At 39.9% G+C, this 23,578-nt stretch overlaps 1 protein-coding gene across 1 annotated transcript in view; it reads right to left on the minus strand.

Annotated features, from left to right (window-relative positions):
• NR2E1 (nuclear receptor subfamily 2 group E member 1) overlaps positions 1 to 23,578 on the minus strand; it is a 30,178-nt gene continuing 6,600 nt past the window's right edge. Inside the window, exons 2-9 of the mRNA XM_058174267.1 lie at positions 20,991 to 21,136; positions 12,944 to 13,031; positions 10,400 to 10,635; positions 7,555 to 7,701; positions 2,707 to 2,803; positions 2,174 to 2,323; positions 1,229 to 1,334; positions 1 to 576 (exon numbers count right to left, since the gene is read on the minus strand). Of these exons, the coding sequence (XP_058030250.1) occupies positions 414 to 576; positions 1,229 to 1,334; positions 2,174 to 2,323; positions 2,707 to 2,803; positions 7,555 to 7,701; positions 10,400 to 10,635; positions 12,944 to 13,031; positions 20,991 to 21,136 (1,133 nt within the window). The 3' untranslated portion in view covers positions 1 to 413. The remainder of the gene's footprint in view (positions 577 to 1,228; positions 1,335 to 2,173; positions 2,324 to 2,706; positions 2,804 to 7,554; positions 7,702 to 10,399; positions 10,636 to 12,943; positions 13,032 to 20,990; positions 21,137 to 23,578) is intronic.

Here is a 23,578-nt window from a genome sequence, read left to right on the forward strand (position 1 = left end):
ACTAGTTAAAAAACACATATACACAAATCGTTGAAGGCCACCTCATGACACATTACAACAGAACAACCCAACTTTTCAGAGTATGGAATAAACAAACCCTCGAGCTTCTTCTGCTTCAGCTTGTCATCTCTCCCTGTTAAACTCTGGTTTTCCCAACCTGGATCTAGGAACAACAGTGGAACGGGCAGCATCGAAGCTGCAACGGTGGGAACAGCTGTCAAGGTTCAACCAAGCTCCATTTTAATATGTAACAGCATTTTCTCCCAAACTTGCAAAATGATCTCTATCGATTGATTTTGTTGTTGGATTAAATGTCTCCAGGATTCCATTTCTTGTAGAATTATTTGATGTTTGCTCTCCATTAGTTAAAAAGGTCTTTAGAAATGATCACCTGGCTTCTCTTCACGTCTGATCTATATGTCACTGGATTTATACATATCTGAAAGCAGTCTTGTAATTGGCACGTTCCCAATTGTTTTTTTGAAAAATACTTCTTCTATCGTTGAGGGGCTAATTGAACGTAACGCTGGCAAGAGCAACAGCAGTTTCCCAAAACGACACGGCTGGGTAGGATACCTAGAAATCAAACGTGGAGGTTAATCCTACTAACAACAAATAACATTGATAACCACGTTAAAGCTATAGATCCTTTCTCTTGATAAAAACAGGCAAAACTCTACAGCTTTATTGTGCTTTTGAACAGAAAAGGAAATAACTCTCCCCTTGATTAGTTATTTCTACATCCAGGGTCAGCATGTAGGCCTATATATCAGAGCAAGCTGCTCAAAAAAGGCTTTAGCCCAAAAGATAAATTGCTCCGCTTAGGAGGAGAGGAGATTTTTTTATAACAATTTATATATATTGTGACTCTCCTGAGATTATATTGTGGTGATGGGTAATATTTAAGTAAATGTATAATTCCCCCCCCCCCAACACAACATAAATATAACTTAAATATATACATTATAATTAAGAGTCCTGAAAGCCATCCAAATGTCAACAGAATTAAAATATCAAACTAAAGAAGTCTCTTTTCCGAATCAAAGCCAGTTGGCAGAAGCAGCTTGCTTGGAAACGTTTAAGAAGCTTCCTAAGGGCCAAAACAATGCAACCTGCTTTCCTAGGGTGCGTCTTCCTTTTGAGTCCCCCTTCCTTCTTACAAGGCTCCTCAACTTCTATAACCAGGATGCATTTATTTCTTACAAAGGTAGGACTAGGGTATCCTTACCTTGTGTGAATGTAGCTGTTCAGGGTGAGCTGAGCTTCATCTTGAAGAGCTGCAATGGCGGCAGCATTCCTGAAACTTCTCAGTTCAGAACCGCTGTGTGTAGGTACTGCAAGCAGACAGTCCACTTAGTCAGTGAGGTAACCGCTCTTCGCATATTACCAGGACAATCAAGTCAATCTTGGCAGCATAGCTGCACTTCATTAGCTAGCAATTTCATAAAGGCGCTAAATTAAAGGAGCCAGCTATCTAGGTTTGAGAGCACTGGCAGGATAACTCTCCTGGAAAACTGGGAGCAACAATGTTTTAAGAAATACTTCTATTTATTTTCATTTAACTTTAAGAAAGTGCTACAGCTTGTTTGCAAAATTCCAGTTTTGAAACACCAGCTAAACAGATGGTAAACTCGATGTTGCAAGATTCTGAAGCTCTGACTTTAGCCGAGCTTGAGCGGTTTCTGCATTATCTGTGTACTTCTGCTGAGCACACACATTTATGTGAAGCAGGCAGCCATGGGGTTATCAATGGGATGTAAAGAAATAGGATTTTTCAGTACATCACAGATTGCAAGTTTCTCATTTCCTTTATTGCTTGCTGTACCCCTCCACAGGATTACTTGATTACTTTTAATGCCAAGGTATTGATGTGGATATAACTTTCCTGTTAATATAAACGGGAACTGATATTAATATGCTAATTGCTCCAATACCTGTAATTACTTCCTTAAAAGAGCAACCAGGTTGAAACTAAAAGTAAAACTAAACTAAACTAGTAGCAAAGATGGGCACATTTTTCACATTGGAATCTCTTTGCTGCCTCAGTTGTGGGGGGGGGAGGAATCTATTTGCTTTTGCAGCACGATAATTCAAGATGTCCTGCAATTTAAAATTGGACAGGGCACAGCAGCTTGATGCATGCTAGTTAAGTCGTTCTTTATATTCTTCTTACCTGCTTTGAAGGTGACAATACATTTGAGGCAGGCAAATTCTGTGGCATCTAACCGAAGCTGTCTAAATCGAGCCACCACCTCCTGCAATGCTTGTATTTCTGAGATAATCTTATTCAGCTTTTGAGAATCTGTGTTGTCACCATTCATGCCTGGAAAAATGTGTGAAATGAATACATTAATAAGTCATTTGAAGTACTTTGAAAGATTGATATATTTTTTAGAAGTATCAATAGCCATGCCATTGTTACTTTCTCAGATCTGCTTCGACACAAAACTGACGATATTGTCGGAAAGTTAGTATGAAATCTTTTCTTGGATGATAACAAACACAGTAATTTGCATTTAAATGACAATGCAAGCAGTCATGAATGCAACAAAACAACATTATTTGCATTTAAATATAGATTTATAAATGACAGGTATACTCTATTGTTTGGAACAGATTTGGTATTCTTTACATGTTGTCTTGTTTTCAATAATGTATTTTTATGGTAATTTCTATAACAAAGTCATTAAATTGTGCAATTCTTACCCGATACAGCCAGTAGAGTGTTAGCATCAACTGGAATGGCCCATTGTGCTATTCCTAGAACAAACAGTTCTCTCCAAGCATCTTCCAAAAGCATCAGCTGTCATACAATAGAGGTACGATATAACATGGTGTATAATTTATAGATTGGTAAACAATTTCAACATGTAAATTTCTGCTGTTTGAAAAAAAATGGCTTCAAAATGCTCATACTTACTCTTTCCCCACCCCACCCCAGTTTCGATTATTCTAGTTATCTTTTTCTCATTTTGAGGAAGAAGAATCTGTTAGCATCCAGAAATATTAGCAGATCCCCAGATTATGAAACTGTGTTTGTTGGGATGATGGGATGAAGGGACCACTTCCCATGGAGGTACTGTATAAAAACAGCACATGTCAGGACTTCACCCTTAAACAACATATCTTCACACTTCGTCTAAAGTTGCAGTCACCCATCCAGGCTCTTTCTTTTTCAGCCATTAATAATACGTTAGAGCCGAATAGAATCGAGCATGATTTGTATTCTTGAAGCTGAGTTAACTTCAATCAATTATCTCTGCTTTTGCAATCCAGCTTTCTTGTGAAATTGACCAAATTGGCTAAGCAAATTACTACTATACAAATATTTCTGGCTTCAGTAGGGGAACTTCTTCTCTTTGGGCAGTAGCATCCTTCCCTCTGTACAGGACAGATTGCCCCTGGATGATGGATTACCACTACTTTCTTCAATCCAAATTGGAGAAAGCTAATTCTAACTATAAATCCAAAGAAAACCCTCACAGTACCCAGTTTGCCCATTGGCTATACTCACTGGAAATAATGGGACATATTTCCCAAACATAACTTAAGAAAAGGTTGGAAGAGGGGGGGAGATCTCTATCTCCCTCCCTCCCTCCCTCTCCCAATATCTATCTATCTATCTATCTATCTATCTATCTATCTATCTATCTATCTATCTATCTATCTATCTATCTATCTATCTATCTATCATCATATATCTAAATATCAGGGTCAATGCATCCTAATGCTGCTCCTCCCCACTGAATAACACGTTGCCTTGGAGACTTCCATGGATAATTATGTCATTTAACCACCAGATCATTGAAAAGCTGGATGAAATATTTTTTTAAAAAAAATAAACTTATCTGACATGATGCTGCCCAAAATCCCTATTGGGATAGGAAGAGTAGAAAACCTGAACATTTCTATGTTTATGGGTAACTGAGTCATGGTTTATTCTACAATGTTTAAGTTAAGGAAACTTAGTAAATTAACTGCACAGGTTAAATTTGTATGGCCTCTTAGACTACAATGTAGTCTAAGTGGAAAGGTTATGGTTTAGCAAGTGCACCCTCTTGGTCTTTGATGGGCTGTTTCATCTAGGAATGCTTTCTTTTTGCCCTGCCCTGTTCTTCACAGCAATTGTCCCCTTTGAAATCAATAGGTCTAACAGCCCTTATTATGTTTGTGACTGTTGTCCAACCAACAGAATAGATCTTCTTCCCAACTCCAGCTCCTCAGTTCTTATCCCTACCTGATAGACAGATCTTTTTGAGCAGATTTAGCTAAAAAGGCAGAAAAGACCAGAGCTAGAAAGCTTTTTGACGGTTTAATGGTTATCCTTTAACGTCAACCATTGCTGCTGTCTGATTACAGCAAAGGTATGCCCATTTCTATCCAGGCCTTCTTTTTAGGGCCTCCAGAACTCTAATTTAATTCCACCACTTGAATATTAATTTCACATCTTTTGGGAGGAGCAAACATGTTTTTAAAATATCCCATGCCACCAAATCCTGTCCTTGTTTGTATATATAATGTGGTCTCATTCCCTTTATATTTCCTCTTTCATAGCAGTTGTTGCTCTTCATAAAATCATTAAAGTGTGGCCCTCAAGCTCCAACAGATGGGTCATGCTTCTTTTGTGGAACTCGGAGGTGGATGGTTGCCTTTGTGTTCGACTTTTAATTTGCGGCAATATTGCTATTCAAGAAGAGATTTGTCCCCCTCCAACACATGCCAAGATGCTGTAGTGGTCACCTTGCAAATATTTCCCTTTCTAGGTATACCTCTAGCAATTGTAATGCTATTCTCATAAGCATAGCTGTGCAGTTATAACTCCCATTAAACTCAATAAATTTGCACCCTAGTGTAGATGCAGATGCTTGAGCTTCAAACAGCCCACTAGGAACAGAAGAAGAGTAACTCTGTCACTCTTTCTGTCTCCCTCATTATTGTCTATAATTATTGAAACAAGAATCTGCATTTAAGAGAAGTGGGAGAACAATAGAAGAAAAAAAATGTTCCAATTGCAGTCTGTAATTCTCAATTTGGAGTAAGCTGAAACTTTGCATCTCACAGTCTGGTCTCAAAACCTAGAGGGGATAATGGTGCAGTTAATGAAATCCTTGGGCTTTAAAAGGGTGGATTAATTTCACGTAACAACTCATGAAACTCGCCTTTAATTTTGAGTGCTAAATATGCAGCCAGTTCATTTAAAATGACAGGATAATCTGATTCCTGACATGGATAATAGGCCTATTTCAAAGAGATCTGTTCAGTGATAAGTTTAATCTGCAGTAAGCCATTCCTAGTATATTGATGGGACTCTCATTTCTCTTAAATTCCCCCACCTCCCTAACATGGACATGGCAATACACAGGTATTTCTCAATGGCAAAATTACATAGGAAGACATTCTGGTGCTGTCCACCTATTTGGATTTCAAAAAATATCTTTAAAGCGGGGATATTTTAGATAGTGATACATCTGGAGAGGTCCAGATGGGAGAAAGATTAATTACTGGACTAGCATATTTGTGCTACAACAACCTGAACAGCCACCAGATGGCAGCAAAGTGATACATAAAACTCTTACCTCTGTGCTGCCATCTACTGATTGTTCTGATATTTGCAGCCCAGGTTTGATAGCCTAATAATAAGGAAGCAAATAAAATCACATCCATATACTAGGCCTTTCAATAATATGCTGGGAGTGTCACTGCAGAGAATAAATGGGCCAGGGGGGGGGTTGAAATATAATGCAATTTATTAAAGTACCATTCATATGATTATTTTCATTAAATTAATAATTTCCCCTTATTTGCATTTAAAATACACAGTGAAGACATGGGGTTGAATTTTCTAAATTTTCAGTTTAGGCATCCTCCATCTAACAGAAATCATCCATGTAAATCTCATGTTATAAAAAGAGGCCTACAGAAGCATGGGAGAGTGGGAGCTAATTTAATAAGGTATCTGTACTATACCCTTAAGAAAGCAGAAATCCACAAAGATACTAACAGTTGCTGATTAAAGCTCACAATACTTATTATGCATAACAGTTATCATTCATAGTACATGGCTATCACTTAAACCAGCTCAAATTCAATGTGATCATTAAAAAGATCAAGAGAGAAAAACACTTTCCACTTTTTAGAAACAGAGTTAACTTATCCAAACCCATTAGATTACCAGACCTGCAGAAAGTTGCCCTTGCCTACAATTTTGGTTGCAATCAGTGAGAGACAGGAGAGAAAGACATAATCTTGGTCAATAAGTGCAATTGGACCCCTGTTGAGATGCAGCAGGTCCACTCCAAATACAATTCAATTTGGGAATGCCCCCGTGGAACTCTGGATCCAATCAAAATGATATAAGCTGGGATCAAGCTCAAATGTGGTTGCCCACTCTGTGAGTCATGGCGCTCGAGGAGGGAAACTAAACTGGGAGGAAAAGAAGACGTGGAACAAGAAATGCAAAAAGGCTGTTCTGTTCTCCAATTTAGAGAAATTGTGTTATGTGGGGGGGAGGGGAAGATTTCCCAAAAGAGAACTGCCAGGGATTGCTGTTCTCCTACCCATTATCCACTGCCAGAGGCCACTGCCCAAGTCTCAATCTGCTCCCTGGAGTGGACTTTTTGGGTTAATGGCGCTTTTAAAAAATCCCTTGTTCTTTCCTTCTTCCCAATAATCCACTTGCCAGAGTTGACCCTTAAAGCCTTTCAAAATATATCTGCAATCCATAGATTTGTTGTTCTAATCTAACCTATTCTGTATCCTTTAAAATAAATGTAAAGATAAAGCCACATAGCATCCAGCCTGATTTTCTATTGCAACACAAGTCTGTGGCCAACAGCTCTCAGTCAATCACCTTCATGGGGTGCTGCACAGTGAGCTGGCTCTCTGCAAAGGGAATCTTGTTGCACTATGCCAGATATTTCAAGCAGGCGAGCCAGGCTCTCCGCTATGGAAGAAAGAAACTGATCTCAAGCAAGTTTTTCAGACTAGGTTTCACAGACTACGGGGAAACAAACCCCCCCTCAGATGTATTCAGCCACCCGTTTCTGACTCATGCTGCTCTTCCCCCTACACTGGCTGTACATGGCAGCATTTGCGAGGCTCCATGCCAGAGGCAACTGGCTACCTTTCCCTCGCCTCACACACATACACAAAACTCTATTCTCTGCCCGCCCCAAACTCCCACAAACATTTCTCACCCTTCCGAACAAGTGCAGTGAGTTCCTTCCTCTCTCTTTGCATTTATTGGCTACCCTTTCATGAATTTTTTTTTTTAATGAAACCGGCAGGGCAGGTGCATCACCTTTTGGCTGTCTTACGATTTTTATTATCGGATTTATTATTAATTCTTTTTTTTTAAAAAAAATCTGTGCGCTAGCTTGGATATTTGCCAAGGGAAAAGATGAGGAGTAAACCACACAAATCTCTTTATCTGGTGAGTAGAGCACCACTCATCCCAAGGAGTAAAGCAACCTTGAAGGATGAGTAAGAAAAGCAACACACACACACACACACACAGAGTGACACCGCTTCCTCACCACCCTATGTAAGGTTTACCTGATCTTGTAAGGAGAGAGTAGAAAAGGCCGGGACACTCTTGGCCCACTTAATGCTCATGAAGAGAAGCCTTGCTGCCGACTCACAGACGGATTCCGTGGCCACTTCATACAGGTACATGGGAGTGCCGCTGACTTCATGTGGATACTAGTAAATAATGTTTTAAAAAATTGATGGTTGGCCAAGTAGCACACATTTAAACAAAGATATTTCTTAGTTATTTAATCGATTTCTCAGAGAGAGATAAAGTCTGAACAGGACAGAAGAAAAATGAAAGGAGAGGATTGGTGACCAACCACGAGCTCGTATTTCTATCTTTTCTATCTTTTGTCTGAATTGACTCTCTGTCTACTATGAATATAGATGAGGTACCAGCTAAGGAGACTGTACGGTTTGTACCTTAAATGGTCATTCTTTCCCAGGAAAAGAAAATATAGGCTAGAACAGGGGTCTCCAACCTTGGCAGCTTTAAGCCTAGCGGACTTCAACTCCCAGAATTCCTCAGCCAGCTGGCTAAGGAATTCTGGGAGTTGAAGTCCGCCAGGCTTAAAGTTGCCAAGGTTGGAGACCCCTGGGCTAGAATTTGATGCTGGGTCGTGTTTCTTTGCACATTCACATGCAGTACATATAGTGGTGCATTTGGTACATGGACACAGACACAGAGAGAAGCCAGATATGCACAAATTCAGCCTTAGTAATTAAAAAAAAAGCTAAGTAAGTTTGGAGTTAAAGTCAACACTGAAATCCAAGTGCTGTAAATTTGACTGGGAAGTTTGAAATGTTGCAAATTACTTCTGAACAACGTGAGTGTATCTGTGTAGTAACCAGAAATCCAGCTCAGGTTGAGTGAGTTTACTTTATAGAAAGAGAGTAGGAAGATGTGTTATCTCACTTTTCTCATTTTTGAGAAGAGTTAAGGAGCAAAATGGGTAATTTAAGTCTCTAAGAGTTATACGAGTTATAAGAGTTATTAAGGTGGCCCAGTGGCTGAGCTTGTCGATCGAAAGGTTGGCAGTTCAGCGGTTCGAATCCCTAGTGCCACGTAACGGGGTGAGCTCCCATTACTTATCCCAGCTTCTGCCAATCTAGCAGTTTGAAAGCACATAAAAATTGCAAGTAGAAAAATAGGGAACACCTTTGGTGGGAAGGTTCTGTGCGCCTTTGGCATTTAGTCATGCTGGCCACATGACCATGGAGATATCTTTGGACAGCGCTGGCTCTTCGGCTTTGAAACGGAGATGAGCACCGCCCCCTAGAGTCGGGAACGACTAGTACATATGTGCGAGGGGAACCTTTATCTTAACCTTTTAAGAATTATACAGAAGTACACATTTTGTATTTTACAAGGCCCCCCCATTCCCCCAAATGTGAAAAAAAGAGGAGCAAAACTCTTGGCCCTGCCCATTCCAGCATTATCACATCACTAGTCGCACCCCTTCACTTTAAAAGCCAAGATTTTTTAACTTACAAAAAGATAAGCCACCAGAAAGTTGAATATCTTTGCATTAAATGATAGACACTTATAAATAACAGAAGTGCACAGGATACCACCAAGTTCATTAGGTTTGATTATAACTGAATCTCCATAATCCTCCTTTTCTGTTCCATTCTGTTACTGCCTCAACGAAACATGTCAGAAGAGGTGCAGTGACAACTCACTTACGCACTACCCTATGGTGATCCCTAAATGTTCACTTGGGACCACTTGTATCAGCACAGTGCTAAGCAGGATAAGAGGGCTGCTTTTCTTAGCAAACAACCAACATGCAGAATAATAGACTAGCCAGTATTAACTTATCCACATATAGTAAGCAATATATAATGATAACTCAATCATCACAGTCATGTCTAACATTTGGTATTCAAAATACAATTTACTGGTAATTTAAACTCAATATTAAATAGATGTACTAGAGACTAACCAATACAAGATATCGTGGAATGAATTTCTGTGCTCTTCATTAACCCCAAGCTTTTACACAGTAATTATTTCTTTGACAGTTAGGGAGCTTCTGGTTAGTTGGTTGTTTGGGATTTATTATTTTGGTATTTACCTTGAACCAGGGGTAGTCAACCTTTTTATACCTACTGCCCACTTTTGTATCTCTGTTAGTAGTAAAATTTTATAACCGCTCACCAGTTCCATACTAATGTGCCGTGTATCATCGTCTGTGCATGCCTCTCGCGCACCGTGGATTGGGTTTGGGGGGAGGGCACCGGCTACCAGCTCTGCTTGTCTGTTACAGCTGGGTGGTGTGGGGAGAGATGCGCGAGCTATTCTGGGATGAGGCTCTTTTGCTTGCAGTCGTACTAGAGCGCCATTTAGTTTCACTTACGTAACACGAACTAAACTTATGCGCAAGCGATACAAATAGTATATTTTCAGAAATTTAAATTGTCACGGGGAATTTTATGAAAACCTAATGGAAATGTTTTTAAATAATCCTATGAAAATTTTTTAAAAAGTCAATTAAATTAAAAAAAAGGAAAGTGCTTCAGTATCGGACAAAACCCCTACCGCCCACCATGAAAGCTGGAATGCCCACTAGTGGGCAGTAGGGACCAGGTTGACTACCACTGCCTTGAACCATCAGAAATCATTTGGAATGGGGCAGGATAAAATTAAATAAATAAAGATCCCTTCTGTTGTTTATTCAGATGAGTCAGGACACTACAGCCCAGAGAAAAGCAACCACCACTGCACAAGGACAAAATATCCAATGGAAGAACATTTTAAGTCTTTGTCAAGAGGGCAGCGTTTGCTTTTTTTTTTTTTTTTTTGGTCTGGAGTGTGTTGGGACAATGTTGCATTTCCTCCATAATAAAGAAGAATAAAGGAGCAAACCTTTGGAGTTGGCTGAGCTAAGCCAACTAGATTCTGCCTATCAGATGCTGTAGAAACTGTGGCTAGTTCTAGATTATGAGGTTCCAGCTGTGTGACGGCAGTGAAGAAAGCTGGAGCAGGTAGAGCTGTGGAGGAGAAGTGTGGAGTGCTTCCATTATCTTGTTTGTGCCCTCTGAAATACAGAGCAACTTGTTTCCTGATGGTAGATGTTCTTGGTCCCCTTTCATGTTGAACAGCTGGAAAAATGAGAAGGAGAAGATTAGGAGAAGGCATAACTGTTTTTAATTACTTTGCTGCGCTATACACATCAGAGGTGGGTTTCAGCAGGTTCTGACCAGTTCTGGAGAACCGGTAGCGGAAATTTTGAGTAGTTCGGAGAACTGGTAAATACCACCTCTGACTGGCCCCGCCCCCATCTATTCTCTGCCTCCCGAGTCCCAGCTGATTGGGAGGAAATGGGGATTTTGCAGTAACCTTCCCCTGCCACGCCCACCAAGCCACGCCCACCAAGCCGTGCCACACCCACCATGCCACACCCACATAACCGGTAGTAAAAAAATTTGAAACCCACCACTGATACACGTCTTTAAATTTAATCATGAAAAAAAACAAGTTTAACATCGACTATTGCCTTTCATCTACAAAGACCAGTTGATAATTTGCTAACCTGTTGAAATATCATGAGATGTTTAGGGGGAAAAAACAATTTGAGAGTGGAAGCATTAGCACCAAAATTGTTAACACATGCTATAAGGGGGACCTTAACTTAATGAGGGGACCTAAAGAAGAGCAGGGGGGAATATTTATTAATCTTGGGGGAAGAAAGGGACAGACAGAAGAGAGATTAAGAGATAAGGCTCTCTGTATCACAAAGAACTTGCTTCAGACTGGTGGTAAGGAACTGAATTTTACAGATCGTGTTAACTAGATAGTTACATCTTCAATGATAACTGCACATGATTATATCTGAGGAGTAATTCAAATATTCAATGGACAGAATACAGAATATTCAGATAACTCTGTGCTGCCTACAAGACTAAATAATGAACACATTAAGAAATCCCAGGGGTCTCAAGAGAAATGGAAAATAGTAAAAGAAACAGATTTGATTTATTATAAACCTAATAGCAGTAGGAAATCTCCTATTTGGATTAATATTAAAAATGTTTTTAAAAATAAAAAAGATTGGGGATATATTCATATAATGGGTTGCTGGAGATGATCACCAAAAAAGGGGATCTAGTTTTGAAGCACCATGTCTTTGGAAACAAAAAGTACTTTCAATACACATTGATGCTGTGACAATAAAAGTAATGTGTAGAAGCATAAACAATCAGATATTGCTTTTGATGACATTATTTAGGTGTTTGGGATTTCAATTCATTTTTTTTCCAATGTATTGGATTTGTTCCCTATTATTGCCATAGAAATTGAATGAATGAATGAATGAAACAAATAAAATTAATTTTGCAATTTATCTTGTAGTAAATCTGCAGCTACTTTCTGTTTACCCTTGCTCTACTATGCCAGAATTGTAAATGATTTCAGGCAGTGAATGAATGAATGAATGAATGAATGATTTGTGGGGGACAACATAAAAATGAATGAGAATTAAATTCTTTGGAGGTGGTAGGATGGGACTGAAGTTCCTGAAGCTGTGACAGAGAATAATAGCACAACAGAAATACATAAAGAGAAGGCATAGAGGGCAGAGAAGAAAAGCAGCATTTGTTCCTCCTATGGGAACTAGTTGGGTTGTATGTAGCACGAACAGCAGTGATGGGGCTGCTGTACTATATGCTCAATCTGTCCTTCAAAAGTCATGGAGAGCCATAAAGAAATCAAATTCGTAAAGAGGAAGAAACCTTATTTGTTTCCTACGGATTATCTAAAATTCTGGGAAAGTGTTGGGGGAGGCCCTCAATAGAGCTATAGGGTGGAATGGGGTGGGGAGAAGACAAAGTTGCAAAGTTGATAACTGATTAATAGCATTCAGACAATGGCAGTGGGCAAGTCAGGAAAATCCCTGTCCTCCCCATCTCTTACTATTATGATCTTGCTACATGACCTTGATATTCCTTTTCCTTGGAATCCTATGATTGAAAATAAATCCCACTGAGTTCACTGTCTGTTAGGATTTCAGTCTAAATAGGCAATCTAATATGTAAACACTGGGTTTGAATGGAGACCACTGTGGAAAGCTATTATTAAGCCAAATGTCTCAAAATAGACTAAATAGATTAGGAAACAAACTACTGTTGTTGCTTATTGATATTGATATATTGATATATTGACCATCATTTGTGTTGTAAATGTTGTACCTTGATGAGGGTATCTTTTCTTTTATGTACACTGAGAGCATATGCACCAAGACAAATTCCTTGTGTGTCCAATCACACTTGGCCAATAAAAAATTATATTCTATTCTGTTCTATTCTATTATAAAAAGACACAGAGGCAAAGATGTAGGAATGCTAAAAGCAGAGCTAATTATCTGAGCAATGATTGGGGTGCAGGAAAGAATGTGAAAGGATGCAAAAATACCATCTTTATTCATGTTGACTTCCAAGCATTTCTTCAGCCGACATGCTCTGCATTGGTTCCTATGTGTCTTGTCCACTGGACAGCCTCCCTAAAACACAGATATTTAAGTGAAAGGGAGGGACAAAAGTGAATCTCAACAACCAACTTGATAAATATATCTTGATAGAAAGGTGCTTGATAATATATCTTGATACGCATAAATATATGTAAAATCCAGAATAGAGTTTCATTTTAGATTACCCCATAAAAAGGAAAGTGGTCCTTTCCACAAATGGAAATCCCCTAAGAAAAGAAAAATGGAACCACACACACATTATTCCCCAATCTGGTGTCCTTTAGATTTGTTAGCTACAATTCCCATTATGAACAATCAGCTCGGACAATATATGTTAATAGGTATAACTAGCATATCAGAAGGCAAGTAGTACAAGAAGCGCTATGGACCAGCTTTTTCCAATCTGGTGCATCTCAGAAACATCATAATTTCATTTTTTGTATTTCATAACAGTACTGATGTGTGTCGACAGGGTACTAGATAGTCAATGATCTTCCTTCAGCACCCAAGACAGCTCCCTTCCAACCCTCCTGAAAAACCTCCTTTTCATCAGAGGACTGTGATGGTCTTACTCTACTAACCCATCAGTAGGAAATTGAACATTCTCATCATCTCCCCACCCTTGTCTTCCTCCCAGTTTCTTATGTCTCCATAAGACTTTCCTCCTTGGATTTTTTTTAATGGGAAGCATAAATTGTTGGACTATATCAGGCTGCTGATAGAGTTGTCTTGGTTTGTGTGGAGGCCTGGACTGAGTGGGTGCCTCACTATTTCTCCAGCCAGTCAATATCTCATTGGTTAGTAACAAGGAGCCTACACTCTGTCAGATAGAAATGCATTTATATCCAAACAAAACCCAATTATGGTGAAACAATCACCTACTGAACATATTGGGTTAGCTGTCCATAGAACTGGCTGGAAGAGAGGGACTCAGGGGAAGAACGTAGAACAGATCTAGCTCTATAATGGACAGTGAGACACACTGATCATAGACCCCATGCATTCTGGATGCAAAGCAGTTGGGATGGAACCAAGAAGAAAAATTGAGATTATGTTGAGAGGGTAGATTAAAATTCAAAATTAAGGTAACAGAAACCTATTCCCTGGTGTAGGACTACAGGAAGTCCTTGACTTATGACCACAATGGCATTCAAAATTTATGTTGCTAAGTGAAAAAAATTGTTAAGTGAGTTTTGCTCTATTTTACAACTTTTCTTGTCACATTTGTTAAGGGAATCGCTACAGTTGTTAAATTAGTAGTAACCCGGTTGAGTTAATTTGGTTGTCCCATTAACTTTGCTTTAACCCATTAAGGTTGCAAAAGGTATCACATGACTCTGGGACACAGCAGCCCTCATAAATGAGAGTCAGTTGCCAAGCATCCAAATGTAAATCACCTGACCACAGGGATGCGGTAAGGATCTTAAGTCTAGAACGTGGTGGTCAGAAGTCACTTTTTTTCAGTGCCATTGTAACTTCGAGCAGTCACTAAGTGAACTGTTGTAGGTCAAGAACTACCTGTACATGCATACACTTCCAGTTTCATGCCTCTTTCCCTTCTAGATTGTTCATGCCTAAACACCGAGGACAACTTTGTGGGAAGTGCCTCAAAGCTGTGGAGTGGAGTGGAGGGTGAGGGTGGGGTGGGACTGACTTGGGGAAAGGTCGCTCCCTCCCACCTCCCCCCCCCAGAAGACCAAAGGCAGCTCCCTCTACTGCAGCTCATTGAGAAACTGCTTGCAGATCAGCCTCGCTTCCACCTTGGAGAAAGGAGCGGCCTGCGGGATCAGGAGACTCGCTCTGAGTCTAACTGCAACTTAACTTGGTAGGAGAGACCGGCAAGCTCCGAGGCTCGCTGCGCTGCGCAGATCTAACATCAGCGTGTAGGTCATCGGGTGACCCAGAGACTGGCGCCTGGAGGGTTCGATCCTGGAGGGTGGTCGAAAAATCCTCCCTCCGCCGCCCTCGGAATGAACCGGAGGCATTTCTGAGCAGAGCTGGACCAGCGGGCTTCGCTCCCATTTGAAGGGCGATCGAAGCACGGCGGAGGCGGCGGGGCTCTTGGCTTTGGCTGCCCGGCTCCGCCTTCCAGCAGCCACTAATAACAGGGCATCAGCAGCAGAAGGGCGAAAGGGGAGCCGGGGGCAGCTGGCTGCAAAAGCCCCCCCTCCTTTTCCGGAAGAGGGAAAGGGCATGAAGACAGCCCTTTTCCTCCTCAAGGCAGTTCGAACAATTAATCAGTGGAACAACTTGCCTCCAGAAATTGTGAATGCTCCAACACTGGAAGTTTTTAAGATGTTGGATAACCATTTGTCTGAAGTGGTGAAGGGTTTCCTGCCTAAGTAGGGGGTTGGACTAGAAGACCTCCAAGGTCCCTTCCAACTATTCTATTCTATTCTACTCTACTCCTACTCCTATTCTACTCCTATTCTATTCTATTCCACTCTACTCTACATTCTATTCCTACTCTACTCCTACTCTTATTCTACTCTATTCTATTCTATTCTATTCTATTCTATTCTATTCTATTCTATTCTATTCTATTCTATTCTATTCTATTCTATTCTATTCCTCCTTAACTCGCTGAATGTATCCAGCAGGCTTTAGCCAAATCGTGCTTCAAGAAATCAGAGCTTAGATGTGAATCCTGTCTGAAAGTAGAATCCGTTTTCTTTAACAATCTGCTTTCCTCCCTACCTCCCCCCTCTCCTCCCCTCCCCTCCCCTCCCCACACAAGCACACCCACAGCTGCCAAGAGCGCGATGAGCGATTGTTAAGCCCCGTCTATTTCGGAGTGGAGCCTTCTATCTGCTTCGAGGACGGCTCCCTTTCAGACGGCGGCCGCCCCCGAGATCGCATTCCGAAGAGCCCGTGGAGATTGGGACTTGAAAAAAGGGAATTCCGCCCAATGGCACGTCCTGCTCGCTGAACGAGGGAAGGGGAGAAAAGGCGGGTGGGGGGCCTTTCCCGTGCCTGCCTGCAAGGATGTTTGCTTTGCCCTCGACGGCAGCGGGAAGGAGGACTCGCCAGCGGCTCTCTGTGGGAGATCGCGCGTTGGAAGGTGTGCTGAGCAGCCGCCCCCTTTTGCAACCCGGGGCCACTCTGGGGAGGAAGATGACGACGATGAAGATGGTGGGATCTGTGTCACCTAACAACATGTTGGAGGGGCGCCTTGCGGGAGAAGGTTGGTCTTCAACGGGAATGGAGAAACTGGCCTTTCCTGACCCCAGACGGTGCTGGTTGGGGGCTAATCATGGGAAAGGAACTTCGGCGGTGTGTCTCAATATGTCTCCTGTGAGAGGAGACATAACTGCAGTTTTGATCTAGAGCAATCATCCCCCAAGACTTTCTCAGGGATCCCAAAAAATAATAATAAATTCAAAATTATTTGCCAACCCATGTTGAAAAATAATACAATATTAAAACCTACCAAATAATGGTAAGCAGCTGTAGTGGAAGTAAATATGTCATTTAAAAATTTTAATATAAATATTATAACCCATAGAATCAAAGCTCTTTTGGAGTCCTCCGTATTTTTATTTTTAAATACTGGTCTGGACAATGATAGTCTTAAGAGGCTAGGGTTCTTAAGAGACCTGTCTGACTATAGAAGCAATTCTCATTTCACTCTTATGTTGGCTTTTTTCTATAAACTCCAAATGAATTGAAGCATTAATGAACTGGGGGTGGTGGGGAATTATTTAAGTCAGTTTCTCAGGTAATAATTGGGGCAAAGGAAGGATAAGCAGAAGAGATTGAAATTATCCTTGGCCCCACACGGAGGCAGTGATGCAACACTCACTATTTTATAAATACCTTGGTTTTGTAAAATTCATGTATAGATGGTGCTGGATATTTACAACTCCCAGTTTTCAACTTTTCATTTTTCTGTGGTTCCCTAAAGATCTTTCTGCTTTATTCAGGCTCTTTAACTTCCCTCAAGAAGAGAGTGGAAAACTTCAAATTAGGTTTAGGTTTCACCACTTTAAAAAAATTATGTTCTCAAACATTCTGGTTCTAAGTGAGATGACCACACACACACACACACACACACACACACACACAAAAAAGCTCTCAAAGTTTCATGATAGTTAATTAAGCAACAATATAGCTGGGAGGCAACATGAGGGTGAAGAGAAATACAGTATGACAGGAGAAAAAAAATAGGTTCAGAACAAATCTTTAAGTATAACAAATGGCAGAGATTCTTCAATCTACCCTAGGTCAGATTCTACTTTAGAATGCAAGTAGAGATGTCTGCCAGCTGTAGCAAAAAATAAGTATACATAGCAAAGGTAACACTTGTATCACACATTTCTATTCAAGGATTTGTCTATCTTAACTTGAGGAAAAGTTTAAAAATATAATACTGCACCTGCCATTTAAAGTGTAACTGAGCACATCGCTATGGATTTAAAAGATCCTGAGTACTTATTATTAAGTCATCTCAAAAACGAATTTGGTATATCACATTTAGCAAAGGAGTTCAAAACTGATGCTTGCTCATCTACATAATTTAGAAATAATGGCTAGAACCTTTAAATTTCACAGAAGGTAGCCAATTTCAATTCAAATAATCTCAATAAATTCTTCTCTGGATTTTCACCTCATCCCCAGATCGTCTTAAAAGTAGTTCCTTTTCAATTAAGTTACTACCATTTGATTTTCATTAAAACACTTTAACTTTCATTTAAGTAACCTCGTTTGTTTTAACCCAAATCACCTCTGGATTTCAGCAAGAGAAATGTGTTTTTGGGTGGCAGAAAAATTAAAAAGTCGCCTAATTTTTTTTTTGGAAAGAATGTATATGTGGGAGAAGGACAAAGAAAAAAGAAAAGGAGGAGGAGCAGGAAGAGAAAAATACTCCTATTATTTTTTTCCCCTTTTATGAATCTATTGATAAACCACAAGATATAGAACATTATTTTGTAAAAACAGACAGGAAAAAAATCCCTGCTTCTTTAACTTTTGCAGCAATCTAGATGCTGCTTGCTAATTGTTTATTTCAAATGCTTATCAAAGATCTGGATTTTCCACCAATGAAGAAAATGTCTTTTTGTGGATCGGTTTCAAATATACCAAGCCTCAATGTGTCTTTTCAATGATTATTCCAAATAAAATCATCTTCTATCCATGTCTCAAAGTGTTTTGTTGTTTTTTAAAGACAAGGCTTTCTTTTATATTCTTCTGCATACAATTTGTAAGTTGGCCCCACAGAAATACTGTTCAAATGCAAAAAGGCTTCCCAACCTACAATTCCATTAGACTATAGTTACATAACATAATCTGTGCAAATAAGAACATTTGGAAAGTGAGTTAAAGTGAAAGAAATGGCACTGGAAGAATTAACAGGATGAGAAGAATTACTTTCACAAGAGACTAATTTCTTGCACTTTTAATAGCCTTAAGAAAATAATTGTGGCAGAAACTATTCAACATGGAAGGAAATGAGAAAAGTTGGAGGTTGCACAATTCCATGTTCACACCACTTTGAAAAGTTTATAAAGTATAATGTAACTTTATTTGCATAGGAGTTTGAAGGAAGAAGAAGGGAGGAAGAGTATGTGCATACGTTGTGTGTGTTAATAAAATGAAAAGGGAAAGGACAAATTATAGGAAAATATGAGTAAGGCTCATACCTGATGAGGGGAAAAAAGATCAAGAGAAGAGGATTATCAATAGAAACTTTCCCAGAACCCAAGCTAGGAAAAACATAGTGACAATTGCTCTTCTCAGCTGTTTGACTCCAAATAAAACTGATTCAGAAGTACATCGCTTTTAAAAATGATGGTGCTATTATTATGGGACAGGAAAATGACAGAAAACACATAGAGGGAAACTAAGATCCCAGTTTTGCAACATATCTGATAAGCTGATGATGAGAAGGTAAAGAAAAACCAGCCATCCTAGTGCTGTGTTGTGCTCACTCATGCTACAATAACAGCAACTACCAAGTTACAAGAGACGGACATCCTCTTAGGCTTGTTTGTAGCAGCTCTACAAAGATCACCCAGATGCTCCAAGCCATGATTCCAGGGACCAGAATCTGAGCCAAAGAGCAACCGTCCATTGATTGGTTCAAGTGCCTAGCAATCAAACTCTATAAGAACTTGTAGAGGTGGGATGAGATTGAAATGCAATGCATATAGATCAAACTGAGGTAAAGGGAGAAGAAGATAACACATGGCTTGGAAGGTGAGGTGATGTACCATTAACATCTGCCAGAATGTCCTTTGTATCTTGTCCACCATCTGCCAAAAGAAAACCTCAGGTGTTACCCTGTTCCTTCTCCAGAATTCCACCATGCAAGAGTTTGGATGATTGGGCTTTGGCAGGGGTGAAATCCAGCAGGTTCTGACAGGTTCTGGAGAACCAGTAGCAGAAATTTTGAACAGTTCAGAGAACTGGCAAATACTATCTCTGGCTGGCCCCAGGGTGGGGTAGGAATGCAGATTTTGCAGTATCCTTCCCCTGCCATGCCCAAGCCATGCCCACCAAGCCACACCACACCCACCAAGCCACACCCACAGAACTGGTAGTAAAAAAAAATTGGATTTCACCAATGGGCTTTGGGGATTTGGCTTATTGCACACCTTATTCCTGGCTCCTGGGAGAATACACACACACACACACACACACACACACACACACACACACGGCCAATTTTACAGTTCCAATGACCGGGAGCTTTATACTACATTCTAAAAACACTTTTTCCACAGGCCGTTTTATGTTAAAAGTCATACTTGCCTTATTGGTTTGGTGTACTAAGCTAGGAGTAAAACAAAACTGCTATTAAATTTAGATGAGTAAATAAGTTGATTCCTCATCCATTTAGTAAATGTCTCTTCTCTATAATTAAATACAGTGAACTTGGGGTGGGAATACCCTGACAGCTGCACCCAGGTCTTTGGAAGATTCCAACTTCTGCACTTTTTCTTGGAATAACTGAGGGGTATGTTTATTTCATGGCAACAATACAATGTTAGCCACAATTTCTAAGTTTCCTCAAGGTCACCATGAAAGTAATTCTCACATTTCATGTTAATTTAGGAGATAACTATTTTCACTGAAATTGTGATTTCTATTCTCCCCCCCCCCCACATAACTGTCTAGAAATAAATATCTCACAAGACACTAATTCCTTCCTTCCTAATATTTTAAACAATTGGCAAACTGGGACAAGGGAATCATTTTTAAAGGGACAATGAGTCAATCAACTCAGGATATTTACTCAGGACCACTTAGGTAGGTCAATGAAGTGAATTACCCTGGTGCTTTTAGCTCTACAACTACAAAGTCCATGGACTTATTTTGAGTATGTCCAATTCCTACATACTGTAACTGTAGCCATCTTCACCCAGCTCCTCAAAATTTAAAAAAGACGATTTGAGCTGCTAATTTCTGCCCTGCCTGAAATATTTCCTTGCCTGAAATTTTACAGTACAAAAGACTGCATTGTAGCTCTAATTTAGAGAAAGCAATATCAAATCAAGCCAAATTTGCTTCTAAATCAAAATGCATGGCACTGGCTATACATTTTGCTAACTACATCATCTTTCCTTGCTGCTCATTGGGCACAGAATTGCAGCTTTAAAGTAGCCCAACTTTTCCAGGATCTTAAGCTAAAAGCTTCAAAGGGAATCTATTGCACTTTTGCTGACTCCACAATTTAATTTAGGAGGACAAGAGAAGTGTTGAACATTTTCTTTTTCTATCTGCTTTGAAATCTTCAGACTATGAAAGTCATATTGAGTAGATATCCCCTTAATATGTTGGGTGGACATTATTCAAACATATTATGGGACGCACTACAAACCCTGCTATGTTAATAGAAATTTGGTACTCATCTAAGTATACCTTGTTTTGAAAAATCAAGACAAGTTCCCCAGGTGACAGGAATTCCCACTATAATATGCAACCTACTTGCCCAAACTATAAGGAAACTGTGTGCAGGGAGGGGATGACAAGAGGTTATGCTAGAAACAATACCTGGTTTCCAGATTTGCAGACATAAGTCCTATTCCTTCTGATGCTTCGTTTGAAAAACCCTGAGCATCCATCGCAGGCATAAACCCCATAGTGCTTGCCAGAGCTGCGGTCACCACACACTTTACATGGGATGTCTAAAATCCGGCCTGAAAATGAATGTGGGAGAGAGAGAGAGAGAGAGAGAAAAGTGATCTTTTGGAAGCAATAAGGCACCAGAACTGGCGTCATGAGTTTAAAGCAGGTTTCCTTAATCTTCCACCTCCAAGTTTTGTTAGGCTACCTGTCATTCTTATACAAGGAGCGGATGATCAGCATTAAAATCAACAGGCTGGGAGAGCGTCAGATTGGGAAGATGGTTACCCTGATAATATAAAAGACTCTTCCAAGGTGAGTTTGACTGGCAGTGTCCTCGTGGTCATATTTCTTACATCATTAATGCATCATTCTTGGTCCCAATACAGAAGTATTAATAAATTAATAAGTTTTTTAATTTGCATTTTAAATTGTATATTGTATTGCCTGTTTTTACTTTGCCTGTACACCGCCCTGAGTCCTTCGGGAGAAGGGCGGTATAAAAATCAAATAAATAATAATAATAATAATAATAATAAAAAGTACTTTGTTACTGGTACCTTTTGGGGATTCCTGTCCCTCCCCATTTCTCAGTCTTAACTACTAGACCTGAGTTTCCCCATCAGTCTTCCATCCAAATACTAACCAAACTCAATCTTAACTCTCAAAGCTAAACAAATTCAACCAGGTGCTAACATATGCTGAGACTCCACAGCTACTCCACCTTGAGTTCATTTCCAATCAGTTAAGGAGGTATGCGTATTTCCTCCTTTTGCCCTTCATTATTAACCCCTAAATATCCTGAGCTAGTCTAGGGACAATAAAGAAATTGATTTACTCAAGATCACCAGAAAAACTTTTTTGGTGAGTAGTGATTTGAAGATGCATTTCTCCAAAACTATTTCCACACCCCAATAATTGCATAAACATTGTCTGTGTAGCCGACTACTGATTTCACAGATTTATGTCTACTTAGACTTTCTTAGGGAATATGGTCTTCATCTGTAAATGGAAAATATTAGTAAAATGTATTTCTAATGAAAATGAAAATATTAAATATATAATACAATCCCTTGTACAATATTCCTAAACACATGTTTTGCCTGGTTGAACATTATGAAGTTTTATTTGTTGGGAAAAGCTGCAATTTTTGTGCTTTATTTCTGAGCAAATATGAACCATCCTTTCAAGCAGTGTCACAAGTCTACACATTATCTAATCTGAACTTGGCCGTAGAAATAAATGCTGCATCCAAGAGAGCGAGCAGTTGGATTCTGCTTAAATGCTTCTAGCGGAGCAACAATGACTTCCTCCAAACAAGGCTGATCCTATCCTTAGCTAATACGCTTTAGCCTTAGTAGATGTTTCTTCTCCTGAAAAAGCCATCGTTATTCCTTACATTTGCACCTTGCTTGTCAGAAAAGATGAGACCACATGCCAGATTATTTGCCACGAACACATCCTCTTTTGGTTCATGCAATGCATATTTTGTTGGCACAACTTGCTTACCCATAATGACCTCTAAGCCTAACTGCTTGGGGTGGCTTTTCCCCACACCTTAGGCTAAAAAGTGGTTGGCTAGGTTGGGTTCAGTATGTACTATCAAAGCAGCGTTATTTTTTCTTCTACTACTATGTTGCCCTTCATATGCCTGGTAGCATTTATCCAAATTCTGTCTTCAATACCAGTACTCTTGGGAGTCATATTTTGTTCTCATACCACATTCTCCCGCCACCCAAAAAAATTCAGAGTTCTGGCATACCCTTTTCTTACTGAGGACATCCTGTCAGAAAGTTTCATTAAGTACAAATGGCCTTGGTCACTTAATGAGTCACTAACTCAAATCAAACACGTGGAAACAGAATGCCCCTCTTCCGGGGAACAACATTTCAGCCTGCCTTCTTCATGTCAGATTTGTTGGCACTTATCCTGATAATAGTATTAACCTGCAATTGCCAGCAAGATACTTCACAGAAAGTTTACAGGGGGAAAATAGCTTGTCAAATTTGATGGGTCCAGCTGCCTAACATTTCTCACTTATTGTATTTGATGCTGAAACCAAATGGCTGGGATCCAACAACTAGTTGTTTCCTCAAGAGTAACTGTTTCAAGTTCCTTTCTTCCTTTTCTCCCCAGCGTTTCCTCCAACCTTTACTCTAAACTTGACAGTGGTTCTTCTGTTGTCCCTTAACTCCCAAGATAATTTTGATAATAGGCTTTCATTACTTTGCTCTAAAGAGACAGATGCTAACTAGCCTAGAGCCTACCTTTTCCCAACTGAAGGCCTTCAAAATATGATGGGCTGCACTTCTCATCTACCAAGGGCCATGCTATTTGGAGGGCAACTGGATGGGAATTCTCATCCACTGATGGCCACGGGAGGTTCAGAAGTTGCTCAAATATGGATTAATCTTGCCTTTCTGCCCTTCTTGCTTTCATCTCCCATGTGGATTCCTGCTAGCTGACAGCAGTTGCCTAAAAACCTTGATCGCTACCAAGGGTTGCCTTAGCCACAC

This window comes from Ahaetulla prasina, chromosome 1 (assembly GCF_028640845.1).
Source record: "Ahaetulla prasina isolate Xishuangbanna chromosome 1, ASM2864084v1, whole genome shotgun sequence".
In the NCBI taxonomy this organism is placed as follows: Eukaryota; Metazoa; Chordata; class Lepidosauria; order Squamata; family Colubridae; genus Ahaetulla; species Ahaetulla prasina.